Consider the following 12,396-nt stretch of genomic DNA (forward strand, 5'->3'; position numbering starts at 1 on the left):
TCTTCTGCAAACAGACTTCCTGCTATAGATCTCCTACTGCCCATTCCCACCTTTCTTTGTCTTCCTCTGTAAGTAGACTTTCCAAAACAGGGCCCCCTGCTGCTTCTACCTAAACAACCCTGGGTCCCTAACCAATTAGCAACCCACCTATTAGCAACCAGCACATTCCCTGGAACCTGATCCCCTGCACAGCCCTTTAAGAATCCTGTGGTTTCACTACTGGGGGCCCAAAAAAGAGTACGAGTTCATCTGGGACCGCCAGTGTAAAATAAAATAAAAATAAAAATCTGAGTTCTCCTACTTCTCTGAGTGTCACTTGGTTTCTTATCTGACAATATATCCACAACATTTCTGGAGGCCCCAGTGAGATAACAATCATTCTGGTCCCTTGAGTAGGGAGGAACCTGGGACCAAATGAGGTGGTGGGCCACCTGACGGTATTACAGGTTCTCCTCCGCCCTGGAGTTCCAGACCTCTGAGTAGTCTTGTCCTGAATGGACTCCAAAGAGAAGTGAAGCAACTTGCCTGGCAATTTTGTTCGAACTCGGTAAGCCCCTGGAGAAAGTCAGCCCTCAGTCAGGTCCCATTCCACTGCGTGCAGAAGGGGAGTCTGATCAACTCCTGGGAATCTATGAGAGGAATTCAGGGACTTCCCCAAAAGGGGGGAAGGAAACTGTAATGACTTCTGGTGTGAGTCTGAGTGGGTCTGTCCTGCGGTTCCTGTGGTTCCATGGTAATCCTCATATGGCTTAGTGCAGCATCAGGGCAATCCGATCTAGAGTCAGGAGGCTGTCCCTGCCATTGATACTAAAAGGCCCCTAAGCTCCTTCGGGACATGGCTGGCAGACATCTGATTGGTCTCTTCTCTTGAAGGGGCACCTGCCCTTGTTTGGTTTTGCGCCACCGACACAGGGGAAATACATAGGGTACTCACAGTCCTAGAGTCTATGCTCAAACATTTTAAGAAGGGATTCTCAGTAGATTATGGGATCAAAATGTCTCCTGGAAGGCTGCGTACTGTGTGTGAGTTGGAGTGGCCCACTTTTGGGGTCAACTGGCCCCCTGAAGGTACCCTGATTTGCCCACTGTCAGGGCCTTTTCTCAGGTTGTAATAGGAACCCCTGGACTCCCAGAACAGTTCCCCTATATTGACTCCTGGCTTCAGGTGCCTCAGACCATGCCCCTTGGGTCAAATTCTGCACCAACAAAAAGGGACAGAACAGAGTTTTCATGGCCCAGGAAATGAAGCCTAAAGACCAGAAGCTGACCAAGCCTATTCTGCAAGGGGACCCAGACGATGAACCACCTGTGCCCCCGCCATACATTCCCAGCATGCCACTACCATCAGAGCAGCCAGCCACCTCTCCCAGACAGTCTTCCATCTTCAGTGAGTCCCCTTCAGCCTCATCAGCAGCCTCCCAGCCCCAGCAATGTCCCACACCCATTCCTGGCTTGGAGTCTGAGTCTACAGCCCCTGAGTCTCCGCCTTCACTCATCCCAGGTGCTGCTCCCTCAGGCCAGGGCCCTGTAAATGCTGCTCTGTGAGATGCAAGGGCCCCAGCTGATTGGTGCTGATGGCACAGCCCAGCCCAGACACTCTATCCTCTATTATCAGTACAACTGACCTCTTAAATTGAAGGAACCACCCACCACCTTACTCAGAAAAGCCCCAGGCCATGATCGACCTCCTAGAATCCTATTTCAGACCCATCAACCTACTTGGGATGACTGCCCACAGATCCTCCGACATTTTTCAACACAGAAGAAAGATGGCAAATCCTGAATGAGGCTCGTCACTGGCTCCAAGCGCAGGCCCCAGCAGGAACCCTAGATGCAGAAGCTTGGGCAACAGAGGCAGCCCCTGATGCTAGGCCTACCTGGGACTTCAGTACAGCAGAAGGACGAGGAGTCCTCACTCAATATCGCACTGCCCTCCTACACAGGCTCAGGGCTGGAGCTAAGAGACCTACCAACATGTCCAAAACTGTGGCAGTTATCCAGAAGTCAGAGGAATCACCAACTGATTTTTAAGAGACTCTGTGAGGCCTTCTGGGTGTATACTCCCTTCGATTTAGAAGCACCAGAAAACAAGCAGATGGTCAATACAGCATTTGTGGCCCAGTCATACGCTGACATTTGCCAGAAACTTCAGAAACTTGAAGGCTTCAGTGGAATGAATGTTACCCAGCTATTAGAACTAGCAAATAAAGTCTTTGTGAACTGGGACCATGAGAAAAAACAAGAGGCTGATAAAAGAATGAAAGCCAAGGTGTTCTTGTTGGCTGCAGCACTGGGGAAGCCAGACCTGACCATGCAGTCAGCTCTGCTGTGGAAGGGGAGACCCAATGGAAGAACCCCACTCCAATGAGACCAATGTGCCTATTGCAAGGAGATTGGCCACAGGAAGAAAGAATGCCCCCGCCACAAGGGACCAGCATCGGAGCCTAACAAGATTACTCCAGGAAAGAGGACAGGATGGCAACCTGAACCACAGGCCCAGGACCTCATTGACTTAGCAGGAACTGAGGAAGGAACTGAGATAGGGAAGATCAGGCTCCTTACTACTAGGCTCCCAAGAGCCCAGTCAAAATGAAAGTGGGGGGCTAACCAATGATTTTCATGGTGGACTCAGGCACTGAGCATTCTGTGGTCACTAAATCTGTGGCCCCACTCACCGAGCGCAGGGCCACAATAGTCAGAATCACTGGCACCCAAACTGCCCAGTAGTTCTGCCGACCCCAGACATGCCAACTAGGAGGGCACATGGTGACTCACGAATTCCTGTGCCTACCAGAATACCCAATTCCTCTGCTGGGAAGGAACATACTAACAAAGCTTGGAGCCCAAATCACCTTCACCGGAGGAGAGCTATAAGCCTTACAGTGAGAGGACCAAATGCCCTCATCATGGCAGTGACTATGCCTATAGAAGATAAATGGTAGCTCTACCACCAGGAAAAAGGGGATCTGACGAAGCCTATCTGCCTGCTGGAGGAGTTTCCTGATGTCTGGGCTGAAAAAGGGCCTCCTGGCCTGGCTCGCAACCATGCACCCATAATGGTAGATCTCAAACCTGGGGCTCTCCTTATTAGATAAAGCCAATATGCAGTGCCACGGAAAGCACACCTGGGAATTCAGGCCCACCTACAGCAGCTGAAGGACACAGGAATATTGATCGAATGCCAGTCACCATGGAACACCCCACTGTTACCTGTCAAGAAGGCAGGAGGAAATGACTACCAACCTGTCCAGGACCTATGGGCAGTCAACAACACTGTTATCCTGTTGCACCCAGTAGTTCCTAACCACTACACTCTCCTAAGCCTTCTATCACTGCAAGCAAGCTGGTTCACCTGCCTAGACCCAAAGGGTGCTTTCTTCTGCTTCTGCTGGGCCCCAGTTAGCCAGCCTCTGTTTGCCTTTGAATGGGAAGACCCCCATACTGAAAGAAAAACACAAATGGCCTGGACCAGACTGCCTCAGGGATTCAAAAACTCCCTCACCTTGTTCAGGGAAGCCCTAGCAGCAGATTTGTTGACTTTGCCAGAAGAAAATCCAAGCTGTACTTTGCTCCAATACGTGGATGACCTGCTCCTGGCAAGCCACAACCAGGAGAAATGCTTGGAGGAGACGAAGGCATTGCTAGCCCGACTCTCCAAGGCAGGCTACAAAGTCTCTTGGAAAAAGGCCCAAGTTTGCCAGCAAGAGGTCCGATACCTCAGGTTCATCATTTCAGAAGGATGATGTGCCCTAGGTCTGAGAGGAAACAGGCCATCTGCTTTGTCCCACAGCCAAAGACTAAAGGGATGTCTGAGAATTCTTGGGAGTGGCAGGATTCTGTTGCATCTGGATACCCGGATATTCAAGTCTGGCCAAACCACTTTACAAGGCCACAGCAGGCTCCAAAAAGGACCCACTAAACTGGGGAGCAGACCAAGAAAAGGCCTTCCAGGAGATAAAGAGACTGTTAATCAGTGCCCCTATGCTAGGACTGCTGGATTTCAATCTCTTTGTCTGTGAGAAAAATCACACAGCTCTTGGGGGTCCTCACCCAAACAGTAGGTCCATGGCAGCAGCCAGTGGCTTACCTGTTGAAGCACTTGGACCCAGTGGCCTCAGAGTGGCCTCCATGTCTTTGAGCCTTGGCTGCCACGGTAACCCTAATCAGGGTGACCGACAAGCTCACCCTGGGACAGGACATTAATGTTAAGGTCCCTCATGCAATTATGGCCCTAATGAATGGGCAGGGTCAGAAATGGCTCACCAGTTCCAGAATGGCCCATTACCAAGGACTACTATGTAAGAATCCTTGAGTCAGACTTGAAACTGTACGAACTTTAAATCCTGCCACCTTCCTGCCAACAGAGGAAGGGCCCCCAGACCATGATTGCAAAGAGGTAACGGACAAAGTGTACTCCAGCAGGCCAGACCTAACAAATGCCCCCTCTTGGAGCCAGAGCTTGAACTCTTCACAAATGGAAGCAGCTTTGTCCAGGGCAGATGCTAACAACATCGTATAGGCTGAAGCCCTACCACAAGGATGATCTGCACAATGAGCTGAACTTTGGGTGTTGGTTCGAGCATTATGATATGCAAAGGGAAAGCAGATGAACATCTACACAGATTCTAAGTATGCCTTTGCCACCTTGCACATGCATGGAGCAATATACAAGGAAAGAGAACTGCTTACAGCACGGGGAAAAGAGATTAAAAACAAAGAAGAAATCCTCCAACTGCTGGAAGCAGTGTGGGAACTGTCGCAGGTGGCTATTATCCACTGCAGAGGCCACCAAAGGGGCACAGACTATGTCAAGTAGAGGGAACCGCCTGGCTGACCAGGTGGCAAGGAGGGCAGAAGAACTAAGCTCCCCTGTGCCAGACCAAACTATTAAACTTCTGTTGGCTCTGGAGCTGCCTTCCACCCCGAATTACACCAAGGAAGAAGAACAATAGGCAAAAGATGAAAAAGGAATAAAAGAAAAGGAGGGGTTGATGGAAGTTACCTGACTAGAGACTCTTTATCCCCAGTGCTGTAGCAACCCCTCTGGTAAAACAACAACACAAGCTAATGCACTTGGGGGAAAACAGCCCTGGAAAAACTGCTGGACAAATACTATTTCATTCCCAAGCTCTGCACCCTGTGCATCCAAATAAGTGCTAGGTGCATCACATGTGGACGAAAAAATGCAAGTCAAGGGCCTAAGCCAAGCCCTGGGATACAAACAAAGGGCACTATGCCTTCTGAGGACCTGGGAGTGGACTTCACAGAGGTCAAGCCCTGTTGAGGATACAGTACCTCTTGGTCCTTGCCTGCACTTACTCAGAGTGGGTTCAGGCTTACCCCAACACACAGAAAAGGCATGAGAGATAGTAAAATCCTTTTAAGAGAAATTATCCCCAGTTATGGGCTCCCCCTTTCTATCACATCAGACAACGGACCAGCCTTCCTGGTGGAAATAGTCCAGGGCCTGGCTAAAATTTTGAAAATAAAATGGAAGCTCCACACAGCATACAGACCTCAGAGTTCAGGGAAAGTAGAGCGCATGAACCACACCCTCAAAATTGCCTTACCCAAACTCTGTCAAGAAACACAATCCCCCTGGATAGACATTCTACCATTGGCACTCTGTACCCCTAGACCCTCTGGCTACTCACCCTTTGAGATTCTCTATGGCAGACCCTCTCCCATAATAAACAGGTTCACAGAGGACCTCAGGCAAATTGGAAATCTAGACATGTCCGACATGTCCTGGCATCTCAAGGTCCTAGGAAAAACCCTACGTCACATCTCCCAGGAAGTCTTAGAAAGGACCCCAATCCCCTTTCCCAGGTAACTGAGCCCATCCCCACCAACCCAGGGATACAGTATGGGTAAAAAATTGGAAAAAGAAACCACTCCAACCCACAGCTGTTAAAATTACAGGTATCACTACCTGGATTCATCACTCCTGGATAAAGAAGACAGCAGTCCCCAACAACTGGCAGGCCATCCGTGATCCAACCAACCAACCCCCTCAAATTGACATTCCAGAGGACATCACAACAGCCCACCACTGCCCAAGAGAGCACCATCCCTGCTCCAGCCACCTCCCAGAAGCTGGTTGGTCAATGCACAGTGGAAACCTGAGGATTCACCCACCAGGGCATAAATGTATCCCCTTTCTGCCACCCTTAGCCCATCCTGCTGATTAGCATTGTTGCAACACTGTTCGCACTAGGACTGGCCGTCACTGCTCCCCAGGACTGGAACATAGACCAAACAATACTGCTGGCCTCCTGTTTTCCTCCTCATAGTAGGAAGCCTTTCTGCTGTTTGGTGATATCTGTCCCAGACCCCAGTCTCAGGCATGAGGTCTCTGATGTGTTTTTGCCTTCTGACTCTATTACATTTTAAGGTTGTCCCAGCTAGAGGCAGGGATGACTGCTCAGCTTGCATAAAACCTCTGTCCTTTCAGAGAGAACTACAATATGCCTTCATCTATTACCAATACCTGTCACCCACATGCAGCACATCAATTTCTGAATGCGCCAGAGGAGGAACAATTTGCTATAAGGGAAACTGACAGGACAGAAGGGTCCTGCAAGAACAAAGGCACTACAGGGCAGATGGTTTGCTGGAAGAAAGACAGGGACCCTTTAAAGGCATGGAAGGACAAAATGACAAGGGGAGGAAAAAAAACATTATGTCTGGGCAGCCTCCCCAACCACCCAGTCCCCGTATCAGTCCACAGAGAGAAAAGCCACAGATACAGAGAAGCCATCCAGAGATGATTACCTAGACAGCTACAAGCCTATAAAAGACATTGATCTGCCACTACCATGACCCCCATTAAAGGCTTCCTTCTGGGGCAGGGAACTTTAACTTGGAACCCCAACTGTACAACCTGTTAAATGCAACTCACTACTTCCTTAATATTATGAACCCATCATTGGTGGGTGATTGTTGGCTCTGCTTGTCCTCAGGTCCCATCTATTATATAGCAACCCCAGTGAGCCCCCCTTAACCAGAGCGTGCATGATGCTACTCCCAACTCTACCAGCACAAAACCCAAAGTAAGCAATATGCAGCTATCTCAAAGGCCCCTAATTGTATCTAAAATTCAAGAGGATACCATCTAGTGGAGGAACTGGCTGCTAGCCAATGTGTCCAAATCCAAAATTGCACAGCCACCGCCATTAGATGTACAGTTGACAGACCATGGTGCAGCAGCCCAGGAACCTTCTTTGCATGCGGGACCCTTGTTTATCTGTGCTTGCTAGCTAAATGGAAGGGCATTTTCACATTTGCATTCCTCACCCCCCAGATAAACATAGTGCCTACAATCAGACCCTCCCTGTACCTTTAATGGCCCACACATGGTAAAAGAGAGCTATCCAATTCATACCTTTACTAATTGGATTAGGGATAATCGCTGAAATAGAACAGACACAGGAAGAACTGCCTCATCAGCCTCCTACTATAATCAATTATCTGTGGACCTAACAAAGGACATAGAACAAGTGGCCAAGTCCATAGTGACCATGCAGGACCAACTGGACTCCCTAGCCTCCGCGGTCCTTCAAAATCCGAGAGGGCTGGACTTACTCACTGCTGAAAAAGGGGAGTTCTGTCTTTTCCTAAATGAAGAATGTTGTTTTTATGTGAATCAGTTGGGAATAGTCAGAGACATGGCTCAACAATTACAGGACCAGGTCGCACGCAGGATACAGGAATTAGCAAATTCTTGGAACAGATGGAGCAGCATCTGGAATTGGGCCCATGGCTACTCCCCTTGGCTGGTCCTCTTTTCATGCTCCTATTGGCCCTCATATTCAGCCCTTGCATTCTCGTCGCGTAACTTATTAGCTCACGAATGGAGGCAATAAAGTTACAGCTCTTGGTGACCCAATACAGACCCTCGGGACAAAAGGAACCTGATAGAGTCCCAGGAACCTAGGGTTGATGCTTGTCCACAAGTAGGAAAAGCATCAAAAGGGGGGAATGAACAGGAAATTGCCTCAAAGCAGGTTATGAGACATAAGAAATTGCCAGTTAAGCCATAAAATGAGTCCAGGGCCAAGATAAAAGGCCCCATGCAGAGGTAACTGCCCATTCCTGTCTTCTTCTGCAAACAGATTTCCCGCTATAGATGCCCTGCTGCCCATTCCTGCCTTTCTTTGTCTCCCTCTGTAACCAGACTTTCTGAAACAGGCCCCAATGCTACTCCTAACTAAACAACTCCAGGTTCCTAACCCCAGTGTGAGCCCACCTATTAGCAACCAGCATGTTCCCTGTAACCTGACCCCCTGTACAGCCCTTTAAGAATCCTGTGGTTTCACTGTTGGGGGCCCAGAATTTTGAGTACTAGCTCATCTGGGACCGCCAGCATAAAAAAAATAAATAAATAAATATCTGAGTTCTCCTACTTCTCTGAGTGTTGCTTGGTTTCTCATCTGACAATATTTCTACAACATAGCTCCTGCCTAGGCCTAGCAAGCATGAGGCCCTGAGTTCAAACCCCCAGTGCCATCAAAAAAAAAAAAAAAAAAAAGATAACAGAGTAAATTCTGAAAACTGCTATTTCTTCCCCTTTAAGTCTATTTTTTAAACTATAGGATTATTAAACATGGCAAAAGTTGTGAAGTGTTCTAAATTATGAAAATTAAGTTACAATGAGAAACGTTAACATGTAGCCTTCTGAGAATCCTTTATTATTCTCTTTTATGGAATGCAGGGTTGCCTACTTATAGAACAAAAATAAATTCAATTAAGATCTTTAAATCTGTATACACACACACACACACACACACACACACACACACACATAACCTTTTAGGAAAAATTCTTTAAAATGTACTTATTAGTTCAAAGGGTATAAATATTTTTATAGTTTGAGTCATTTCACCAAATTACTTCCCAAAATTATTTACCAATTTACATTGACAGCTATATTGCCAGCAATAGCTGGTGTTATTAATAAAAACAGATACACACATGTATACACATACAAAATAAGAAGTAAAGAATAGCTCTACGTTATTGTTGAAATTTGCATTTCCTTGTTTAATAATGATAGAACATTTTCCATGTTTATTGATTAGTTCTTCTTGTGTGAATTTTCTGTTCACATCTTCCTATTAATCAATTGGGTCTTTTTTTAAAAATTAGTTCACGTGTATCTTCACATAATAAAGTACTAGCCCATTAGGTTGTCTATAATTTGCTAATAGTGACTTTAATCAAAGAGCTCAATCATGGCTCATGCAAGGCCATGAGTTCAAACCCCAGTACCATAAAAAAAAGAGAGAACGAGACAGAGAGAGAGATCCATATTCTTAATGAGGATTGACTTATCTGGACTGCTACTAAAATTCTCATGAGAATTAGCATACGTGTGTGTGTGTGTGTGTGTGTGTGTGTGTGTATTATGCTTATGTAAACAATTACAATTCATTCTGCTTCTTCCTATTATAATGTAGGCTGCGTACGGGCAGGAATGTACCTTGAAAGCTCAACTGTGCCCACACAGCAAAAGCAGTCACTAAATACTTACTTACAAATGAAAAACCAGAATCATAAGACCCAATACTATTGCAATTATATAATCCTATAATTTAGAGGAGTTTTAAAAGGCTAACCTGAATAGGTTTAGGATGCCTCAACTCTTGTCTCACCTCATTTTATTTTATTTTCGCATTTCCGGAGATTGAACTCAGGGCCTCATGCATGCTAGGCAAGCACTCTACCTGTAAGCAGTTAATAACTAGTCCTATCTCTAATTTTAAAAATAATGGGCTGGGGACTGTAGCTCAAAGGTAGAGTACTTGCCTAACATTTCTGAGGTTCTAGGTTCAATCCCCACAGCACCGCAAAAATAAAATAATTAAAGATAGCAGTTCTCAGCTTATGGGATTTGAATAAATTTAGTCCATAAGGATATAATAAGCTACATGTCTAGAACTTTGAGAACAGAATATTTTTTTTTTTGGGAGGGGGGTGGCAGCACTAAGGTTTAAACTAAGGGCCTCATGCTTGCTAGGCAAGTGCTCTTATTGCTTGAGCCACTCCACCAGCCATTTTTTGTGATGGATTTTTCAAGATAGGATCTCTCAAACTATTTGCTGGGGCTGCCTTCAAGCTGCGATCCCCCCACCCCCACACCATCTCTGCCTCCTGAGTAGCTAGGATTACAGGCTATTGTAATACTCACAAGCTAAAGTGAGCCACCAGCACCTGGCTCAGAACATGGTTTTAATAGATCTTCATGACAGTACCTAAAAAGTTTCCTGGACTGGGCTAGGGGTGTGGTTCAAGGGGTAGAGTGCCTGTCTAGCAAGCAAAAGTCTCAGAGTTCAAACCCCAGTACCACCAAAAATAACTAAAACAAATAAACAAAAGTTTCCTAACAGGCTGATCCTCTGAAAGCTTCAGGCTTCCCTCTCTGCATCTCTTTTGTACGTATGCATCTTTGTCCATCTCTTTCTAGCCTTCTTTGTGCCTTTTGGAGTCACTATCTTCTTTTGTGTACCTATCTATTCTATTACCATTTTACCTCTTTCTTCCTCTCCTCTACTGTCTTTTCTACCTTCTCAATTTATCTGGGGATGAAGGCTAGGCACAATGTGCATTTTAAAAGTATTATTTGCGCTTTATTACTTATATAAAATTCTGTTTTTAATGCAACACACAGTCCAGCTGGAACATTTCCCAAACCTTGCCTCTGCAATTTTAAATGACTATTGGTTGATTTCTCTCTGTAGGTTAGAAGTCTTCAATGGCTCCCCATTACCATTCTAACACATTCACTCAGAGAGATTTCCTAATGCTTTACTTGCTAGACCTCCAGTTTCAATTTCACATACACAGCTCTCTAACCTACCACCAAAGAACAGTATCATGCCCTTGGAGCTCCTAAGTCAAGGCTGGATCTTCTTCACAGATATGCAGCCTCTGGCCTGAACCAGTCAACATCCATGGACTCTAGTTCACCCAAGAGTCCCAGTGAAAAAATGACTTCCTTTGAATGCCTGGGTTTCCCTTCCTGTGACGATAATAACTGATGGTGCACTTTTCTTTGCAAGTGACCCAGCAGATATCTGGCTGACAGAATAACCTAGAATATAAGATAAAGTATTAGCTGTAGTTGTTTTTAATAACATTTCTGATTCACTTACTGTCTTCTTCTGTTGAGTGGGTTCCTTCAGAGATGTAGATTTCCAACTGGGAGGAAAAATAGTAGAAGCAAACATTAGAGCATTCTAAGATGAGAGAGTGAGGTAGAATGTATGGTGGACTACAGAATCTAGGATGAGAGCCCAAATCTATTACTAGTATCAAAGACTTAGGGAGAAACCTCTCACATTCTTCTCTGAAAGGAAATTAATAGTATTTTGGTCAACTGGGGGAGGACAGCAGGAGGCATTCTCATGAGTTTTTTCTGAATACACATAGTTTTATATGCATCAGAGTATATTTCCCCTGCACTGGAATTTTTCCCAAATCAGTGTCTAACCCTCCCGCCCCACCACTCGGGAGAGTCACATTAACAACCTAATGTAGTTTCTTCTATATTTTTCTCTACATTCATATACTCTTGCACACACCCTCCTCCAAGGTTGGAAGTTTCTTTTCTACAAGTAGATCACAGCACCCTCCTTTTCTTATTCTGTTATCTTTATAAATTTATTCTCAAGTATAATGGCTAAGCTATCCTTCCTGGCCCTGCTGCACACCTGCAAATTAGTCAAGCTCTAAAAACAAGAGCCTTTGATAAAACTCACAAAATTATTGCAAATCCTGTGGCTAAGAAAGCATGCTATATGAGAAAAGGCATGTTTACTTGTCGGGGAACACTGCAGCAAACGAGTTAATTCTTATTTACCACTGAGATAAATGCTTTTCATGAGTTAAAAAAAAAAAATAAAACATAGCCTATTATAGCTTAAAGAGAGAAGTCATCTAGTTCAATCACTTTTAAAAAAGTAAAACACCAGAGTTGGGCTGTGGCTCAATGGTAAAATGCTTGCCTAGTATATACAAGACCCTGGGTTTAATCTCCCACACTGCAAAAAATAAACAAAAAACAAACCACCATGAAAATTCACCTAGTAGGATAAGACTCTTACGCTAGACCACAAAGCCATAGGTGTAGAATCAGTCCACACTCATTCACTTTGGTTAAAAATGATGCATGACTTATTCTGAAAAATGAAAAATCAAGGGGAAGAGTCAAGTATTTACCTTGCTACTCCTATATGAATTATGCCTCAACATAACTAAACAGTTGATGAGGGACAAACTGAAATTATAGGCCTTGAAATGTGATATAATGATAACAGTTATTCAGTATTCATACCAAAAATGAATGTGCGATCTAATCAGGAAACATCAGAAAAACCAACTTGAAAAACATTCTAC

At 45.3% G+C, this 12,396-nt stretch overlaps 1 protein-coding gene across 3 annotated transcripts in view; it reads right to left on the reverse strand.

The window, feature by feature from the left end:
* Positions 1 to 12,396, reverse strand: part of Ciao2a (cytosolic iron-sulfur assembly component 2A) — a 43,899-nt gene that overhangs the window by 19,432 nt on the left and 12,071 nt on the right. For 2 of the 3 annotated variants that reach the window (XM_074066178.1, XM_020174082.2), the window contains exon 4: positions 11,154 to 11,199. In XM_074066178.1, the coding sequence (XP_073922279.1) occupies positions 11,154 to 11,199 (46 nt within the window). Of the gene's footprint in view, positions 1 to 5,654; positions 5,765 to 11,153; positions 11,200 to 12,396 lie in introns of all 3 variants that reach the window. The other variant, XR_012445508.1, reaches the window with a different exon arrangement.

This window comes from Castor canadensis, chromosome 2 (assembly GCF_047511655.1).
Source record: "Castor canadensis chromosome 2, mCasCan1.hap1v2, whole genome shotgun sequence".
NCBI lineage: Eukaryota > Metazoa > Chordata > Mammalia > Rodentia > Castoridae > Castor > Castor canadensis.